General features: G+C 41.6%; 2 protein-coding genes across 22 annotated transcripts in view; one reads left to right on the top strand and one right to left on the bottom strand.

The window, feature by feature from the left end:
* The window catches only part of LOC308679578 (uncharacterized protein), a 38934-nt gene extending 38559 nt beyond the window's left edge, over positions 1-375 (bottom strand). For 20 of the 21 annotated variants that reach the window (XM_081347084.1, XM_081347089.1, XM_081347100.1 and 17 more), the window contains exon 1: positions 28-304. In XM_081347084.1, the coding sequence (XP_081203210.1) occupies positions 28-46 (19 nt within the window). In that variant the 5' untranslated portion in view covers positions 47-304. Of the gene's footprint in view, positions 1-27 lie in introns of all 21 variants that reach the window. The other variant, XM_081347097.1, reaches the window with a different exon arrangement.
* A 547-nt stretch (positions 376-922) lies between these two features.
* LOC308679608 (histamine N-methyltransferase-like) lies at positions 923-16818 on the top strand. Its single transcript, XM_081347151.1, has 7 exons — positions 923-1060; positions 12206-12354; positions 12503-12555; positions 12665-12772; positions 12889-13019; positions 13134-13227; positions 15624-16818. Exons 1-7 carry the CDS (start codon positions 971-973, stop codon positions 15977-15979), a joined length of 981 nt encoding a protein of 326 aa, XP_081203277.1. The 5' UTR covers positions 923-970; the 3' UTR covers positions 15980-16818.
* The last annotated feature ends 4115 nt before the right edge of the window (positions 16819-20933 follow it).

The following is a 20933-nucleotide window of genomic DNA, read 5'->3' as shown; positions in this document are numbered from 1 at the left end:
AGATCATGAGTACAAAACCTGCAGTACCTTTAGTTGCCTGAGCCATGGTGTAGTTCTGGTGGTTCTTCGGATGAATGTCCTTTGATTTTGCTTGTGTAATCTTATTTTGCGGGTTTCACCCAGTTGATGTTAAATCCAACTCATTAAATGATGTTCCTCTTTGTTGTCCCATCCAATCCAGGGGTGAAACCTCACAATCTTGTGAGAAAAGTGGGATGAGGGTTTTCAAAGTGCCGGATTTGGGATCATGGCTGTGGGAGAATGGGATGTTAGGTCAGGGACGTAAACAGGGGAGTTCAGGCTCAGGCAGGGGGCGCAGCAAATAGGTGCTGGTAATTTAGCCCATGTTATTGGTGCCTCACATGGGTGTGGGACGGGAAAAGTGCTGGGGTGCTTCAGGGTAACCTTATCCATTGCAAGCCTGGTTTATTCTTAGACAGTGTAGAGTTTACCAGCTGCACTCTCTCTTGCCTTTTTAGGCGGTAGGGGGTGTGAACTACTGGGGGCAAAAGAAAAGTTGACAGTTGCATGTTCACAGACTGTAAAGTCATTGCTTTTTGGTATTTCACATCATGTCATTCATTTAATGCATGTGCCATCAATGTCATTGCTGCATAGTATGTAATATTGCATCTCTATAGTAATTTACCCAATAATTTGTTTCCAAACTGAAGAGTTTTTAATTTAGACTAAATGGTATTGGGATCTATTACATTTTATTTAAAATTATTCATGCTTCCAATTAGCACTCTTTATTTAAATCTCACTGCATACGGTTTCATTGGTGATTTCGTAGAACAGATCTGAAATATAGAGGCATTACTCCTATTTTTAACTAGGGAACAACAAACTAGCTGAGATGTGGATCTGTGGCACGGATCGACATGTTTTGGCTGGAATGCAGTGGCCCTCCGCTGGACATGAAGGGAATTACAGAATTGCAATTGCTCAAGGTGGCACCAATATAAAGATGAGCACGGACCTCATAGACTGTAAAAAAATACGGCCCAGCCAGCGTCCCTCGCACCGGCAGTGTGAAAAATATCGTATAGACGTGAAGGTAAGATGCTGCACACTACTGCTTTCTCCGTGTTATTATTAGACCACTGATATGCGGCGGCACACATCAAATGTCCGTCACCTAAAGTTAGAAATAATGATACAGTTGTTAAAACCAAGTGGGCAATTGATGTTGAAAAGATTGATGTCAATATAAACGTAAAAAAAGAGGTCAAATATGCAAATCAAATTGACGTCAAAACCAATCCATTGATTTGATGTAAACTGAATGTCAAACATATTGAGCTGCATATCGATAAATCAATTTCAGTGTGGGTATTAACTTTCTCTTTTCACCTAATTACCACTGGAAGACATTGCCTTTCAAACTGACCTTAAAATGATATGCAGTATCTTGATCAAGTCTTGACTAACTTTTGACGTTAAATTGATATCAAGGTGCTCGCTGGGAATGGGAGCGAGTCAATGAACCTGTTGAAGAAGAATAGCCTACATCTCATCATGCTAATCTGAATGTGATTTACTGGACAGTGATGATGTCATATGGCTGAGATTATACTGTCTTAAGCCTTGTTTATACTTTCGCTTGGCTCCGCAGCGCGAGTCTCCGCAGAGTGCGCTCGCACCTCCCCAAACGGACGAGGCGTCTCCGTTGTACTAGGCCTATTCTGTGAAACGACAGGGGGCGACTCGAGTAATTGTCCTCTTAACCATCAGGGTTATCAGCGGTGAGAAGAAGAAAGCTACACATGTGACAATGTTTATTTTAGTACATCACCAGCTGGCACCTTGATATCAATTTGACGTCAAAAGTTAGTCAAGACTTGATCAAGATACTGCATATCATTTTAAGGTCAGTTTGAAAGGCAATGTCTTCCAGTGGTCTTCCATTAGGTGAAAAGAGAAAGTTAATTACCCACACTGAAATTGGTTTATCGATATGCAGCTCAATATGTTTGACATTCAGTTTACATCAAATCAATGTCATGGATTGGTTTTGACGTCAATTTGATTTGCATATTTTACCATTTTTTTACGTTGATTTTGACATCAATTTGTTGTCTTTTCAACATCAATTGCCCACATCAATACCACACAACAAAAAGAATCGTAAAATCCTGTAAACCCTGAGATTATTACTCATTACATTAAAACAAAATATATGGATATGAGAACGTGTAGGCTACAATATAACTAAATTAACAATCTCTTAAATATTTCTAATTTCACTAAACATTTCATTAAGTTTCGTGAACATTTTTATTAAACATGGACCTTTATGTTCATTAAAAATACTTTTATGCTATTGTATGCTCATTTTTTAAAGGAGAACTCGGCAACTCTAGCGAACTCTAGTCACTTCTTCGCTGATTTTCCCTTTTGTTGTCGCATGTTTTCCCCACGAGCTCCCCCTACAGCTGTGGGGGGGCGTATATGTCACAACACGGTCGTAAAAAACTCACTTGCGGCGGCCTCCTCCCCCTCTCTACCGCTGCTCATGTGTGTTTGTTTTGGTCGGAGCAAGCCAACTGAATCGTGTGGAGCTTTGTCTACCGAGGTGGGTAATCTGGTAATACATCATACATGCGTGTGTTTATGTTGAATTGCCGTAAAGCGATTCGTGTTTCGCGCTCGTTCTCGTTCTTGTTCCCGCTTCTCACGAGACTTCCAATTTCTATTTTGCCGGGACGCTAGTCCCCAAGTTGCAAGGTTGGTTTTCCGCCTGGGAACGCTGGGGGGAGCGGGGAAAGTCACCAGAATCACCAGAACAGGTTGTTTAACCATCCAAATGATTTCTAGACAGTTTTATTAAGTTAAAAAAGTTACCAAGTTCTCCTTTAAATGTAAGCAACTAAAGACGTGCAAACTGGGTACCGGTGTGGTGAGAAGTTCGAGCTTGGCCAGATTCGGATTCAGATTACCGAGCCTTTATACTTTCCGAGGGCGCGATTGAGGGTCCGCTAGGGTCTGCGTGACGTAAAAATCGTCATCGGAGTGTGCGCGGAGGCTACTTGCGGACATCCGCGTGCCTCCCATTTTTTATGACTGCGCGGTCAAGTACGCGCGGTCACTAGGCTAAAACAGCACAAGCCGATCTACTGCGCATGTGTGGAACGCGTTCACCCGAGCAGACCTCAGCAGACGATAAGTAGTCTGCGTCCGCGCTGTCCGCAGCTGTCCGTGTACGCGTCCAAACTGGGGTATAATCGAGCCTTTACAAAAAAAGCCGTGCACACCTCCAAGCAAAATGGGGTCTTGCGCACACTACCGCCCACACCGTCCGCAATGACGTCATTTTTGCCGCGCACACCTTCGCACTCGTGCGGACGCGTCGAGTATAAACCTAGCTTTACGCTTAACTAATCGTCTCCATTCATAATGCAACACATTTTTGTGTTACTTTTTATTCGTGCCATCGATTTGAGATTATACATATTTCACTGCAATTCATATTGTAAGCATAGACTGAACTACTTTACATTCCCTATATTTCTTATTAGTTTTGTCCTCTTTTGTTTAAAGGTCCCCTATTATGCCCCTTTTCACAAGATGTAAAATAAGTCTCTGATGTCCCCAGAGTGTGTATGTGAAGTTTTAGCTCAAAATACCCAACAGATCATTTTTTACAGTATGTTTAAATTGTCATTTTTTGGGGCTCAGAAAAACGCGCTGTCTTAGTGTGTGCCCTTTAAATGCAAATAAGCTGCTGCTGCACGCACAGGGGGCGGAGCTTCATGAGCTCGTGCTCAGTCTCTCAGGACAATTATGGCAAGCCGTTTTAACATTTAATCATTTAAACCGACTAGTCTCTATTTTCATGCTACTAGTACTTATTTTTTAGATACTAGTATCTATTCCATTAAGTACTTGTCCTTATTCATTAGCTACTAGTACTTATTCATTAGATACTAGTACCTAAATAGATACTAGTACTTATTTATTAGATACTAGTACTTATTATTAGATACTTATTCATTAGATACTAGTACCTATTAAATAGATACTAGTACTTATTCATTAGATACTAGTAATTATTCCAATAGTGACTAGTAATTATTCTTTTGTTACTAGTAACAATTTCTTTTTTTCTTTTTTTTGCCATTGACTTCTATGGGGATCTGTCATTCAGATATCAACTATTCAGTTCTGACTAGTATGTATTCCAATTGTGACTAGTACATATATATTAGATACTAGTAGTTATTAATTAAATACTAGTTCTTAATTTTTTAGATACTAGTACCTATTAAATAGATACTATTACTTATTCATTAGATACTAGTACTTATTCATTAGATACTAGTACCTATTAATTAGATACTAGTACTTATAAATTAGCTACTAGTACTTATTAAATAGATACTAGTACCTATTTATTAGATACTAGTATTTATTCCGAATGTTACTAGTAAGATTTTTTATTTTACTAGTCACAACTGCTTTTTTACTCGTCTTATGTTATGACTAGTCAGAACGGCCACTGGAGAGTTCAATTAAAAATCTTACTAGTAAAATAAAAAATCATACTAGTAACATTTGGAATAAATACTAGTATCTAATAAATAGGTACTCTATTGAGTTAGTACTAGTAGCTAATTTATAAGTACTAGTATCTAATTAATAGGTACTAGTAACTAAAGAATAAGTACTAGTATCTAAAGAATAAGTACTAGTAGGCTATATATTGAATAAGTACTAGTATCTAATGAATAAGTACTAGTATCTATTTAATAGGTACTAGTATCTAATGAATAAGTACTAGTATCTAATAATAAGTACTAGTAACTAATGAATAAGTACTAGTAACTAATGAATAAGTACTAGTATCTAATAATAAGTACTAGTAACTAATGAATAAGTACTAGTAACTAATGAATAAGTACTAGTAACTAATGAATAAGTACTAGTATCTAATAAATAAGAACTAGTATCTAATGAATAAGTACTAGTATCTAATGAATAAGTACTAGTATCTATTTAATAGGTACTAGTATCTAATGAATAAGTACTAGTATCTAATGAATAAGTACTAGTATCTATTGAATAAGTACTAGTATCTATTGAATAAGTACTAGTATCTATTGAATAAGTACTAGTACCTAAAGAATAAGCACTAGTATCTAAATAATAGGCACTAGTACCTAAAGAATAAGCACTAGTAGTTAATGGAATAGATACTAGTATCTAAAAAATAAGTACTAGTAGCATGAAAATAGAGACTAGTCGGTTATAATGATTAAATGTTAAAACGGCTTGCCATAGACAATTTCATCTCACGGAATGATGATAATATCAGAAACTCTCAGTAACGGTGTTCATTTCGACCCGGAGTCGGACAATAATGCCTAAAGAGTCAGAGTGCTGTATAGAGATGGAACAGGTATAGTTTAGTAGTTTAATTACGGTTATAACGTATTTGTCATCTGCTTGTATCCATTAGCCTACAAGTCTGCTGTTTCGGACCAGGTCCGAATGATGATCAAACATATACTGATGAGTTTAATAAAGTTTATTGTACATAACACAAAAGATGAAGCGTCAGTTTTACTTCAGAAAATCACCGTAAGAGCTGAGTAAACACAGTAAGTTATAAGAAGTGCGCAAGTAAACGAATTTCGGTAGAGTTGAGGGAGCATTTTCTTTAAAAACAAAATAATTCCACCTCGTCTTCAGCGGCTGCCTCAGATTTCGGGAGTAAATAGAGAGAGCTATGTGGATTAATACATCCAGCCACACAACACCTACAACGCTTGGGAGACATTCTCGTCAGTGCAGCAGCTGTGAACTCGATCAGGGCGGGTCTATGTTGAAACGGCAGTGTCTGTCAACACTTAATTCATTTTAAGAGAATATTTGGGGGATGATTGCAAAAATGTCTATGTGGTGTAACCGTCAAAACTTTGTACCAAATAATTGATCTTGTTTAAAAAAGGTGAAATTCTCAACAACACCACACAAAAAAAGCACCATATCAGCTATGATGTAATCTTACATTAGAACTATTTAACAGTAAATAAAAGTAAATGGAACACCATTGTTCTGAATATTATAATAATTTGGGGAATCATGGGAGTCAAGTCAAATTCCAGAAGTGTCAAGGTGGTGTAACCACCATTCAAGGAATCATTTTGTTAATATTGTGTAAGAAGACGATGTGACAGGAAATTATATCACAGAGACAGACCCCTGGTGAAACTAACTGCTGCATGGAGATAATTTGACAATTTTAGGGTATGCAAGGTATTCTTAAGTATTTATCAAATGGTATGACTCCAGGAATATATTGATAATTCATCATTATTATAAAAATGATTAACTTTAAAAAAATACTTTTTAAATATTACCACCAAGGCCACATGTCCATGATAATGCCTGTCAAATTTGATTTTAAACTGAAATGTCAAATGGTGTAACCGGTTACACCTATTGACTCCTATACAAGCCTTTCTGTTAGGGGCCAATTTAGTCAAATATCACTAGTATATGATGCTGATTAAAATGTAATATAGACTTACCTACTATTTGAAACACTTTTCAAGTGTTCAGTGTAACCAATGTAACCTCAATGGTTCTTGTGGAAGCTCAAACAACATGCAAGAATGAACCTCATTGGTTCTCGCTGAAGCTCAAATGTACTGCGTAACACGAGAATGAACCTCATTGGTTCTCGCTGAAGCTCAAACGTGCTGCGTAACACTAGAATGAACCTCATTGGTTCTTGCTGAAGCTCAAACGTGCTGCGTAACAGGAGAATGAACCTCATTGGTTCTTGCTGAAGCTCAAACATGCTGCGTAACACGAGAATGAACCTCATCAGCTCTTTTCAGTTTTTTTTCCAGCATTGACAAAAATAAAACCACTTCTACTGAACTTGTTGACTGTCATGCTTGATTTTTCAGTCACAATTTCAACAAACAATGGCCATTGACTCTAGAAGCAACATGGTTGTTACGAACTGCTCCAAGACACGAAAGTTAGATCCAAATGCAGCTTTATTGGCTGGGGAAATCCAGAGGCGTAATCCAACGTACAGGCTAGGGTCATACACAGGCAGGCAGTCAAAACAAAGAAAGAAACAAAACAAACAGGCAGGCAGGGACCAGAGGCAAGAGAGTAATCCAGGGAACAGGGCAAGATATCAAAAACCAAGAAACAAGAAAACCAGAGAAACGCTCAGAAATGCAGTGTAACACTTAACAAGACTTCGCGGTGAGTGAATGAATGAACATGGTATAAATAGACTGAGACTAACAGGATGATGAGACACAGGTGAATGCAATCAGTGAATGAGGTACAGGTGAATGTGATCAGAGATAAGTGATGAGTCCGGGCAGTGAGTATGGGAAATGTAGTTTGAGAGTGATAATAGTCTTATGTGGAGTGCCCTCTGGTGGCTCTCAAGGGCACTCCTGCTGGTGACCGTTACATAGCCCCTCCTCAAAAAGTGGCTTCCAGACGCTCCAAAACTGTCCAGGTGGGAGGTGGCCCGGAGGCGGATCCGGGGGCGGGATGGAGGGCCAGGTCCGTGGAGCGGAAGAGGACCTTGAGACTGCAGTAATACGGGAGGCCAGGACGGAGCAGGCAGTGCAGGCGACCAGGGCGGAGCAGGCAGTGCAGGCGACCAGGGCGGAGCAGGCTGGGCAGGCGACCAGGGCGGAGCAGGCTGGGCAGGCGACCAGGGCGGAGACGATCCTTCAGGCGGCCAGGGAGGAGACGACACTTCAGGCGGCCAGGGAGGAGACCATGGCACAGGAACAGACACCGGCTCAGGAACAGACACAGGGACAGGAACAGACACAGGGACAGGAACAGACACAGGGACAGGAACAGACACAGGCTCAGGGACAGGAACAGACACCGGCTCAGGGACAGGAACAGACACCGGCTCAGGGACAGGAACAGACACCGGCTCAGGGACAGGAACAGACACCGGCTCAGGGACAGGAACAGACACCGGCTCAGGGACAGGAACAGACACCGGCTCAGGGACAGGAACAGACACCGGCTCAGGGACAGGAACAGACACTGGCTCAGCGGCGGCCATCTTGTCCGAAGACACTGGCTCAGCGGAGACCATCTTGTCCTGAGAAACTGGCTCGGCGGAGACCATCTTGTCCTGAGACACTGGCTCGGCGGAGACCATCTTGTCCTGAGACACTGGCTCGGCGGAGACAATCTTGTCCTGAGACACTGGCTCCGCGGTGGCCATCTTGTCCGAAGACACAGGCGTGGTTTCAGCCATCTTGTCCGAAGACACAGGCGTGGAGTCGGCCATCTTGTCCGAAGACACAGGCGTGGAGTCGGCCATCTTGTCCGAAGACACAGGCGTGGAGTCGGCCATCTTGTCCGAAGACACAGGCGCAGAAAGAGGAAGAGGAACAGATTCAGGCTCAGTATCAGGATCAGATTCAGGCTCAGGAACAGATTCAGTCTCGGCGGGATGAGACTCTTGACGAGCAGACGTGACGTGAAGCTCAGTCTCTGGATCGGCTGACGTGACGTGAAGCTCAGTCTCTGGGTCGGCAGAAGTGACGTGAAGCTCAGTCTCTGGGTCGGCAGAAGTGACGTGAAGCTCAGTCTCTGGGTCGGCAGAAGTGACGTGAAGCTCAGTCTCTGGGTCGGCAGAAGTGACGTGAAGCTCAGTCTCTGGCTCGGCAGAAGTGACGTGAAGCTCAGTCTCTGGCTCGGCAGAAGTGACGTGAAGCTCAGTCTCTAGATCAGGATCAGCGCGCTCTGAGCTTGACGGGACCAGCAGCGGCGAGGGCTTTGAGCTGGGTAGGACCAGCGGCGAAGAGGACTCTGAGCTGGTTAGGACCAGCAATGAAGAGGGCTTTGAGCTGGACAGGACCAGCGATGAAGAGGGCTCTGAACTGGACAGGACCAGCGATGAAGAGGGCTCTGAACTGGACGGAACCAGCGGCGAAAAGGGCTCTGTGCTGGACGGGACCAGCGGTGAAGAGGGCTCTGGGCTGGACGGGACTAGCGGTGAAGAGGGCTCTGGGCTGGACGGGACCAGCGGTGAAGGCTCTAGTTTGGCGGGCATGTCGCTTGCTGTCTCAGGCGCAGCGGGCATGACGCTCTCAGTCTCAGGGGCGGCGGGCATGACGCATTCTGCCTTGGCTTCGGCAGATCTGGCGTGAAGTGCGGGCTCGGCTGGACTGGCGTGAAGTGCAGGCTCGGCTGGACTGGCGTGAAGTGCAGGCTCGGCTGGACTGGCCTGAAGTGCAGGCTCAGGGGATGCTGTGAGATTGTGGGACCCCTCATCCACAAAGCCCACAGTAAACGACGAGCCGCTTATCCGAAGAGCGAGGTCGACATATTGTATAAAAGTCCATTTAGGGGTGTTGTCAGGCATGAGGTACTCTAACATGTCCTCAAGCCCATAGCGGAACATGTCTTTTAAGACCACATCGTTGAGGTCCACCCCATGGCAGAGCTCACAAAACTCCTCCACATAGTTCTCAATCGGGCGGTCACCTTGGCTGAGACGGAAGAGACGGATTACTGGGTCCATGGTTTGCATCGCTGCTGGATCTTGGTGCGGCGAAGTCTTCTGTTACGAACTGCTCCAAGACACGAAGGTTAGATCCAAATGCAGCTTTATTGGCTGGGGAAATCCAGAGGCGTAATCCAACGTACAGGCTAGGGTCATACACAGGAAGGCAGTCAAAACAAAGAAAGAAACAAAACAAACAAACAAACAGGCAGGCGGGGACCAGAGGCAAGAGAGTAATCCAGGGAACAGGGCAAGATATCAAAAACCAAGAAACAAGAAAACCAGAGAAACGCTCAGAAATGCAGTGTAACACTTAACAAGACATGTTGAATGAACATGGTATAAATAGACTGAGACTAACAAGATGATGAGACACAGGTGAATGCAATCAGTGAATGAGGTACAGGTGAATGTGATCAGAGATAAGTGATGATGAGTCCGGGCAGTGAGTATGGGAAATGTAGTTTGAGAGTGATAATAGTCTTATGTGGAGTGCCCTCTGGTGGCTCTCAAGGGCACTCCTGCTGGTGACCGTTACAATGGTCAGGTGGTGTAACCGGTTTTTGTCAATTGGCGTAACCAGTATTTTTCATAAAAATTTAATTATATACAGGAAAAATTAATGTGGAATTAAATGTTATTATCTAGTTTAGTGTAATAACACGGTTTTGAACAATTTTTTACATAATTTGTCAAAGATTATTTATAAAACAGTGGTGTTTTCATGTCCTGCCAAATATTGCAAAAACACATAAAAATTACATTTAGAGATAACTCTAATAAAATCTTTTTTTCGTGTGATATGTTAAAATGAAGTATTTATTTTTATATGTACACTTACATGCCATCTAGGTGGATAAAATATTTAATATTTCTCATTCTTTGGCAGTTACACCATTTGACACTTTCAGGTTCATTCAGTCTTATCTTTTGTAAAGAATGGTTCAAATGTAATTTTTAATTACATAAAATCAACATAAATACACTATGTACATTTTAACATAACTGATGCATGCTTTTAAAACAAGTTTTTACAAGATTTTAAAATTTCTCATCTTGACAAACCTTATTTGTCACTGATCCAGATACAGATTAGGTAGATTAGGTACAGAAATTGAATAAAGTAGCCTAATCAAATATAAAAAACGCTGCATAATCTTCACTATATAAATTAAATATAGATGAATCCTTATTAAAATTACAAAATGTATTCAGTCAAGAGCATTTAGTGATTTTTTTGTAGTGAGTCTGTTGTTTGATTAACATTAAAATTGCAGTAGGAATATTATGTTGCTGTCACTAATGCACGGATCCAGTATACTGATACTGATACTGTCACACATGCATTTTATTTCTCCACTGTTTACGTTCACTTAAGACATAACCGACTGTGTTTACTAGGCTACACACCAAGATGAACATATAGACATCAATTTGTGTGAAATTGTCCGTTTAAGCACAAGAAGACGTGAACGAAAGCTTAATTCAGTAATCACGTGGTGTCAGACACGGCTTTCTGGGCGTGTGCTACAAATGTGCAGTTTGCGCAGACAAAAGTTCTCACACAGCATGCACGAATTATCTTTCACTTTCACGTCTTCTTGCGCTTGAATGTTTAAATTGGCAAGGGTTAAAAACACGTGCAAATGATAAACTTTCAGCACTGGTCCTATCGGGACAGTTACAGTTGAGTCAACGAGCCCTTCAAGTGCTCCCTCTTTCTTTCACAATGTATGTTAGAGAAAGCGACAGGGCGCCCTCTCAGCCAAGCGACGGTGTGTAAAGCCAAAGTCCCTTTCAAGGAAAGTCTGTTCACTCTGCGGCCATATTTGCAACACCTCTGGGCAGCTATTTCGGGTATCCAATACCAAGTCCTGTCTAATGGGGTAATACTGAAATCTCAAAAACCGCTATTCAAACTCACAGTTAAATAACATATTTAAAATCAGCAACAAAATCTGACATGAACTGTCTCATAAATGTTGTTCCTTATGCTCAAATAGCGTTAAAAAGGCTTATTTTTCAGTCTAGACAAGCCAGTGCGCATGTGCAGTCCTAAGCTCGAGTCTCGGTTTTTTACAGGAACCGGAGCTTAACGGCAGCTGCAGTGATGCAATGACTTTATTAATCAGACTTTATTAATTAATACTCTTTTACGCGGGACGTATTCCGTAATATTGCACGTTGCATTTTCTCCCATTCATAAGTAATAGGAGTGAACCGTCTTTATTTATAGTCATTGGAAAAGCTCAGCAGGCAATGAAATGGTACAGTATGCTCTAAACTTATTTTTTGCCTCTAACTCAATTACAATTAAAGACCATTTTTAGTCGCCTCTCGTGAAATTAAGTCGCATGCGAGTGATTTACTCACCTAAAATAAAACATAAAAAATGACTGATACATTCTGCATAACATTAAATAATATATTTTAAAGTGCTTACCATTGACTTCCATTTTATGGATAAACAAAAAAAAAACTTTATATTTATGAATTTGGCAGACACTTTTATCCAAAGTGACTTACATTGCATTAAAAGTACAAATTTGATTAGTTCTTGCTTTCCCTGGGAATTGAACCCATGATATTGTCATTGCTAGAACTTCTCAAAATATATTTTTCTTTGTTTCATTGTTGGGTGATTCAGAATCCATTTTATCATTCTAAAACACCAGTTGTATGTTTCAGCCAATGAAAACCATGGCAGGTCCATTCAGATCACTTGTGGAAGATTATCCGAGATACCTCAAATCATTCGAGCTCTTTCGGGAGCGCTCATCAGAGCACAAGTGCATGCAGGACTTCATTCATAATACACTACCAGACATACTGGCAAGGTGCTTTATCATTCTTGATAAATGTCATATTTTATTCATTTAGCCTGTCCCTAGCTTTGTAATACAGAATGTGCCAGCAGATTTAACAATGACATGATATAATAATATGATATTGCCCTTATTATATTCTCTCTCGCTCTCTCTGAAGCATTGGAGGGGGAAGACCCATTCTCAATGTAATAGGAGTAGGGAGTGGAGCAGGTACACTTTTAATAATAACTGAATTATTAACATTCTATTTATATCATCATTTCAAATATCACATTTAAATAACAGAGTTCTCAGTCAATCATATTCATCTCATTTCCAGGTGAGATTGATCTAGAGATGTTCACTCAGCTACACCTGAAACATCCACATGTCAAAATCAACAATGAAGTGGTGGAACCAAGCAATGACATGCTGCACCAGTATAAAGGTACCAAACATTTTATTGCTGCTCATTTTGGTTAATCATATTTATACACTTTTACTAACTCTACCAGTAAATGGCTATTTGTGCTGTTTTTCTTTCTTTAATTCTTTTCTGTTCAGTTCGGGTATCGACCACTCCAGGTCTTGATCACATTAACTTCACGTGGAACAAGATGACAGCATCTGAGTTTGAAAAACACTGGGAAGAGAAAAAGTCTGGGAAAAAGATGGACTTCATTCACATGATACATGTTTTTACTTTTTCGTTCATTTTATCGACTTTAATTATAGTTATATTAATAAGGTCTGTTCATCAAAGATGTTTTGTTATGTTTGTAGAATATTAATATCAATCTGCTCAACAGATGCTGTACTATGTCAAAGATCCAGGGGCCACTGTTTCATTTTTTCGGAGTCTTCTAGAAAAAGATGGAAAACTCTTGATCATTCTGGTGTCAGGTACAGTTAGGGTGTGTTGGGAATGGAAAATCTATTCTAATTCTGGAATGGGATACTCAAGGTCAGGTATCGGATATTTATCGATTCCTGTGTGCATATTTTAATGTGGTTTTAAACCATTCAAGCGCAAGAGAACTCGGTACTCCCGTGCTGTTTTCTCTACTTTACACACATCCAGAGTGTGCGCTAGGGGTGAAACAGTACACATAACTGACGGTTCGGTACGTAGGCTACCTCGGTTTTGAAGTCGCGGTTCTGGCTGTCAATTTCATGATAGATTTATTCAAACATACATTAAATAATCAAGACATCACTAATACATTAAGTAAAATATAATAAATATATGGGCTAATATAGTGCATATATTTAGCAAAAGAGTTTATTTCTCTGGCGAACTAACAAGCTGTGGACACTGAATGACTTGCCTAAGGTAATATGCTACGTGACACTGTTTACAAGATGTTTCATTGACGACTTTCGGCAGATGAAACACTGATTGATCGATTACACGAGGTACATTTCAATAAGTTGTTCTGTATCTTTCAACGTACCTTCATATGTTCATTCATGTTTATTCCGTAACTAGTAGTGAATAGGAAGAGATGATTGCGTTCACTTGTGCTCCGTGCTGCCGCTTGAACTGAGTAATCTGTCGTGCCACATCAGAGAGCGTCAAAACAGCATTTTTTTTAACTTTCGTGATAAAATGGACCGAATTTGAAAGATGACACTTTGTTTATTATCGAAAGTAACAAAACGCAGAGCTTATTACAATTACTGGTGGTTAGGCTAATGCTGTATTCGTCATGTACACATGAGATCCAATGAGCCAGGGCTAGCCAAGGCAGCTGGGGGCGGGACGTGTTCGGTACGCCATGAGGGTATCGCGATACGTATCGTGGGTGGTGTATTGCAGTTTTCCGGTTCGGTTTGAATATCGTTACACCCCTAGCGTGTGCACAAAAAGCTGTCTCTCATATAGTCCATGAATACTTAATTAAGTTCTCTTTCGTGTCTTCTTGCACTCAAACGGACAAATACACACAAAATTATGTCAGAATATCTTCGTAAAGTTGTCCTTTAGGCTATTGATTTTTGTTCATGGTATTCAGCTGCAACAGAATGTTTTGCAAAAAGACAGAATGGGACCCAGCGCATCTTGCACCCAGCGCAATTGACTTTGTACACCGACGCATGTATCATTCCTATTTTGCACCCGCGGTCCAGCGCACAGTGGACTTTTCCCTCCACGGGGGCGGTGCAGCGAAAAGAGAACGTCGCAAACGTTCCCTGATGCTATTTTGCAGGTTTAGAAAACAATTCCACCACTGACCAGGAAAAACCTAGTCTAAAGTCAGTGGCGCGTTGCGCATGTTATTCATATGCTATTTTAAGGGCGCATGCTTGGCCATAATCAATGTAGCGTGTGCACAAAACGCGTACACTTTGATTCTCTCATCTACACAGAAGAAGCAGTTTTCATTTTTGCAAATCATACATTATTACAAGGAAAAATATTAACACATGAGGGAAATAATTGTTGTGTCTATGAAGATGTGAAAAAATAGGCATAAATCTAGCTTACACATTTACCCAAATTATTATACGCCTGTTTAACCGAAGCTAATTTGGGTGGTTTTCTCCCATCCCCAATGTCACTTCTCTGTGTTTTACGGCCCTGACGAGAACGTCGGTCTCCTCGGCTGTGAACCGTTCCTGGCGTGCGCCTGGCAAATACGCCGTTATAATAGCAATACGCCATGGAACAAGCGCGCCTGCTCTTAAAGGGAGTGTGATCTGATTGGTTTATTTCACGTTACGCCCAAACCACACCTATGAGTAATGAAGCTACTTCAGACCAACCCATTTTAGATTTGCGTCAGGCACAAGAGTCATTTATCCCGCCGGTATAATAGCAACAGCGCCCAAGACCCGCCTACAAAGTTACTTGCGTTTCGCGCTTGATACTTGCATTTCAGATCGTTAAAATAGGGCCCAATGAATCATTTTGATATCTAAAAAATGTTTGACTTTTTTCCATATTTTAATCGGAACTGTGATTGGATATGAATCAGAATCGATAAGCAGAATTGGAATTGGAATCGGAATCACTAAAATTCAAACGATACCCATCCTTGAGTTCAGTAGATGCTCTGAGGTCAAAATTTTGCTTTAACTCAACTATGATCAGATTCAGAGAAAACAGAAATCAAATCAATATAAATTCAATCAAAATCCATTGTTTGTGTATGTAATGGGTTTCACATTTTTAGGGCAGTACAGTGGGGTCTAAAAGTCTGTAACCAGAAGTTAATTCCCCCCCCCCCCCCCTGTTTTTTATTTCTGTTTCTGTTCAAGGAAAAAAATGACCTTAGTTTTGCTTCTGCTCTTCATAGGTGAGCCTGGATGGTGCAAATTATGGACGACCTTTAAACAACAGCTCTGTAACACTGAGATCAGCCAGTGTCTCACTACTGGAGATATAAAGACTTTCTTCGATTCTGAGGGCATCCCCTACTGTAACTATGAGCTTCTGTCCCAGATGGACATCACAGAGTGCTTCACTGAGGGAGACGCGGTGGGAGAACTGCTGCTGGATTTCCTAACTGAGGTGATGGAGTTCAGTAAGAATGCTCCTGAAGACCTGAAGAAAGGAGTGCTGGACTTACTGAGACATCCTGACTCCAGTGAGGAGGTGGATGGCAGGATCATTTTCAACAACATCCTGGGAGTATTAGTGGTTGAGCCGTAGATCTCCACGAGGACTTTGCGGTTAATATTCAATCTAATACAGTGGTTCTGAACTTTTTGGACTCCAAAGCCCCTGACTGTCCTCAACAATATTGAAAGGGCACATGACTTTTCCAGTTATTTATGATTTACTGGATAAGGATTAAGGATAAGGATTTGGTAACACTTTATTTTACAGTGTCCTTGTTACATATGTTACATGTACTTACCATAGTATTAACAGTAAATTATGCATAATTACATGCAACTAACCCTCAACAAAATCCTAATCCTACCCTAACCCTATAGTAAGTGCATGTAGTTGCTTAATATTACTCAGTACTTAAATATATAATTACACTGTAAAAATGACACCTTAAAATAAAGTGAAACCAAGGATTTTTACTCAATTTTAAAAATTTCTACCTCATAAAATATTTTAGAGCTTGGCTGCGGCATAACTAAAAAAAAAATATAATTATTAAAAATGTCTAAGTTTGATTTTATTAATTTATATAATTTTTCCAGATCTAGAAATCACACTTTTAAAATGAGTCTACCGCATATATCTAGGTTTTCAATACCATGGCAAACAGCCGTTGCTGAGTGGGTGAATTAAAATAAGAAATATCTTGATTTTTTTTTTAGTAATATCTTATTTTAAACCATTTTAAGTAATTTTGAGGCCTCCTTTGGAAGTTTGGTCTGGTTGAGAATCACTGGTCTAATGGAAGTACAAAATATCTGTATTTTCACATTTTTTGAAATAATCTGTTTCTAAACTGATTTCAACAGAGATAATGAAAAAAGTAACATTAGCATATATTTTTAATGCTTTTATTAAACTATACTGTCTCCTCATTCTAGGCACCTGCTATTCTAAAGCATGTTGTAACATTGAGTCAATGATATTGTTATGGGTGAAAAAACAGGAAAAGGAAAACCATAGAGAACAATGCATAGTTTAGCCTACATCAACATCAAACAAAGCTGTTTAAATGAAGGCCCGTGTAGGTGACTGGCGGTTCATATTCATAAAGAGACCTTGTTGCACAAACTCCAGTATGAGGAACTCTGCTGCTCATGCAAGTTTCACAAAGCATGTACAAAGTACAACCTTTGTATATTGACTTATTAACTCATAGGGTCAAAGAGTTTATGACTACTACAGCAGCCTTGATGATGAAAGAGATGAGATTGTATTGTTTGGTGACTAGTTGTGTTGTGACCTTATACCTCATTTAGGTTTGGAGAGATGTTTAATGCCTTTAGTCAGGTCCCAAAATAGATAAATAGCCCTGGATAAGATGCAGTAGGCATTTTTGAGGAAAAGTACTTCAAGTGTTGTTTCTATATGATTTTTAGGTGCTGAATCCATTTCTGCCGTATAACAAGTTGTAAACATCACTGTTTTGGCATAAACAATAAAAACAAAATGGCTGCCAAAAAAATGGCTGCATTTATTGCAGTTTAAACATTAAACATTAGAACTAAAACTATGCATTCTCAGAATATTTAAACATGTAAACGATGAAAAAGCAACATTAACATGAAAGGGATAGTTTTTAATGGCTGCTGGAATTATGCCAAGGTACACTGGGAAGCATATATCAGTGGAAATATGCAATTATGCCCAGCCCGAAGGGGGGGACTTGGAATACACATGACCCCAGGGGGCTGCATATTGAGAATCACTGGGGTGTCCAGCTGCAGGTGGAATATTTCAAACCCAGGGGTGGCAAGGTAGCTTGCCGAGGGAAAGACACATGCTCAGAGAGGCTTACAGTGGACTACACACGTGGGGGTTGCCCAGAGGGCGTGTTAGGTGTAGCCCAGCCTGCAGATCTACATATGTCTGTTAGCGAGGCGCCATGCGCTAGAGCCCAAGAGGATGCCACACTCCGGGTGGAGCAGGCCGTCACACCAAGGGGGCATGGTCGACCTTGCTGCTGGTAAGCCAAAGCAATGGCGTCCACTATCCAGTGAGACAACCTTTGCTTGGAGAGAGCCTTTCCCTTCAGCTTCCCACCATGACAGACAAAGAGCTGGTCTGAAGTCCTGAAACAATGCATCCTGTCTATGTAAGTATGGAGGGTGCGTACTGGACAGAGCAGTGCCAAGGCTGGGTCTGCGTCCTCCAAGGGCAGCGCTTGCAGGTTCACCACCTGGTCTCGAAAGGGTGTGGTGGGAACCTTGGGCACAGTCTAGCGGTAGTGATGGTAGCCACCACCGCTGGTGGTACGGTACTCAAACCTGCCTCGTCCCGTCCAGGAACCACACATGGAGGTTTCAAAGATCGGGACGAGGGTGCCATAGGGTGCCCTGTCCCTGAGAAAGCAGGTTCTTTCTCAGAGGAATTGGCCAGGGAGGTGCTGTCGCGAAGAGTACTAGTTCTTGGAACCAGGTGCGCTTGAGCCAATACGGGGCAACCAAAATTACCTGCTCCTCGTCCTCCCTGATCTTGCGCAAAGTCTACGTAAGAAGGCTCACTGGGGGAAAACGCATACTTGCAGAGGCCCTGCGGCCAGCTGTGCGCCAGTGCATCCGTGCCGAGCGTGCCCTCGGTCAGAGAATAAAACAGGTCGCAGTGGCAAGAGTCGTGGGAGGCAAACAGATCTACCTGTGCGTCCCCGAACTGATCCCAAATCAGATGAACCGACTGGGGATGGAGTCCCCATTCTCCAGCGAGAGGCCGAAACAGAGACATATCAGCTGCACGGTTCAGGTCTCCCGGGATATAAATGGCTCGAAGCGACCTCAGATGCTTCTGACTCAATATGAGGAGGTGGCAGGCAAGTTGCGACATACGGCGGGAGTGCAGACCACCTTGTCGGTTGATGTACGCTACTGTGGCGGTATTGTCTGATCGGACTAATACGTGCTGACCCCTGAGCAACGCACAGAAGCGGTGCAGGGTGAGACGTACAGCCAGCAACTCGAGGCAATTGACATGCCAAAGGCGCTGGGGTCTTGTCCAGGAGCCTGCGGCAGCATGTCCATTACACATGGCGCCCTAGCCCATTATGGAGGCATCTGTTGATACAACAACATGCCAGGAAACTCGTTCTATGGGCACTCCAGCCCATAGAAAACTGAGGTTCGTCCACGGGGTGAAGGTCTGACGGCAGTCACTGGGACTCGGAGCGTGCCGTGTTGCCATGCCCACCTCGGGACTTGATCGCGAAGCCAAAGCTGAAGCGGTCTCATATGAAGCAAGCCGAGCGACGTTACTGCGGCTGCGGATGCCATGTGCCCCAGGAGCCTCTGAAATAGTTTCAGTGGAACCGCACTCTTGCCCTCGAACTGACGAAGGCAAATTAGCAGTGACTGCGCGCACACGCTCATAAGCTGCACGCACATGGCGACCGAGTCGATTTCCATATCGAGAAAAGAGATCCTCTGCACGGAGCAGAGTTTGCTCTTCTCCCAGTTGACCCGAAGGCCCAGACAAGCTAGGTGCCGCAGCACTAGGTCCCTGTGTTCGCAAACCTGGTCTCGAGAGTGAGCTAGGATCAGCCAGTCGTCGAGAGGAACAAGGGCTGCCTCGACAACCTTTGTGAAGACGCGAAGAGACAGGGCTAGCCCGAAAGGGAGATCCGCGAACTGGTATGTCTGCCCCTCGAATTATATATATATATACTGGTATGCCTCATTTGCATATGTAAACATGACATTTCAGAAAACTTGTAATACAAAAAATTTCTGTCTCTATGTAAGTGAAAAACTGGAAAGGTTTTATGGTGATATCTATAACTTAAAATTTTTACCCTATCCACCTGTAGTGTTTTGGCTGTGAATAATGCACCTATTGTTTCAATGACAATTACAAGAAAATGGGACCCTTATTTCAATGTTATACGGTGGATCCTTATTCAGGAGACATTGAACTTTCTAAAAATGTGGTATAACAACTTTTCCTCAAAAATGCCTACAGGGTTACACAATCTTGAAGATTCGGACCTGACTAGTCTCAGCCTAGGCTGTACGTACGTACGTACGTACGTACGTACGTACGTACGTGCGTGTGTGTGGTTGGTGTGTATGTTTTTAGGTGCCATCTGGAGGGGGTATGGCCGACTGCTCGTGAAGGGTGTCTTTTGGGCGTTTGGTCTCCGGTATGGAAGTCTGCGCTTTGCTGAGTGTCCCGCCCGACCCTGATACATCTCTTTATTATGTTATGTTTATGTTTGTTTTTTCTTGCGTTACAATAAATGTTTTGCTGAGAATTGACGCGTCTGGTCTCCTTTTTGTTGCAGCCTGAGAGCCGGCTGTAACACTTAGGCTATACCAGACAGGACAAAGGTTTTATAAATCTATACTTTTCAAGGTTAAAGTTACACGCACTTGAGACTTCTACTACAAGTATGTTTTATTTGGATACTCCCTACAATGGGCCTGCCTTCCCTTACAGTATTATTCTAAAGTAACTTGAATATTGTCTTGTGTCTGCTAATATTTCAGTATTTCTGTCCCACATGACCGCAAAACATCATATTAAACTGATGTGAATAACTTTAAGTGTCAAATTAAACCATATACTGTACCAAAAAAAATCATAAATCAAGAATTTAACTGCTCACACCTTTATCAGCTCATCCAGAGAATTATCAATGTCTGACATCGTTACTTTCTGACGTTGCTTGCTTTATTGAATAATTTGTTCGAATGGTTAATTTATATATAAGATTGTAAAACCTCTTAGTTACTAACATTACCACCATGTAAATTCAGAAAGAGCTTTTATTGCCAAGTATGCTTACACATACAAGGAATTTGTCTTGGTGACAACAAGCTTCCACAGCACAGACCGAATAACAGCGACAGGACAGATGATAAAAAATTAAATAATTAAGTAAATCTATAGAATGTGGCATTTTAATGGCAGTAAAAGGTGCATTTCCACTAACTACTGGACTGAACCGGCAGGGTTCTTCAACCCTGCTCCTGAAGGACCCCCAACACTGCACATTTTCTTT

Source organism: Scardinius erythrophthalmus, assembly GCF_964197995.2.
Source record: "Scardinius erythrophthalmus genome assembly, chromosome: 19".
NCBI lineage: Eukaryota > Metazoa > Chordata > Actinopteri > Cypriniformes > Leuciscidae > Scardinius > Scardinius erythrophthalmus.
Note: the sequence above shows the minus strand (reverse complement) of the source record. Positions and strands in the feature narration are given on the sequence as shown.

What these genes read in the sequence shown, in the direction of transcription:
- LOC308679608 (XM_081347151.1), top strand. Translation starts at nt 971, where the DNA reads ATGAGCACGGACCTCATAGACTGTAAAAAAATACGGCCCAGCCAGCGT. An exon ending in AGGAGTAGGGAGTGGAGCAG is followed by an intron (nt 12,556 to 12,664) that starts GTACACTTTTAA and finishes TCTCATTTCCAG; the next exon opens with GTGAGATTGATCTAGAGATG. An exon ending in CATGCTGCACCAGTATAAAG is followed by an intron (nt 12,773 to 12,888) that starts GTACCAAACATT and finishes TTTTCTGTTCAG; the next exon opens with TTCGGGTATCGACCACTCCA.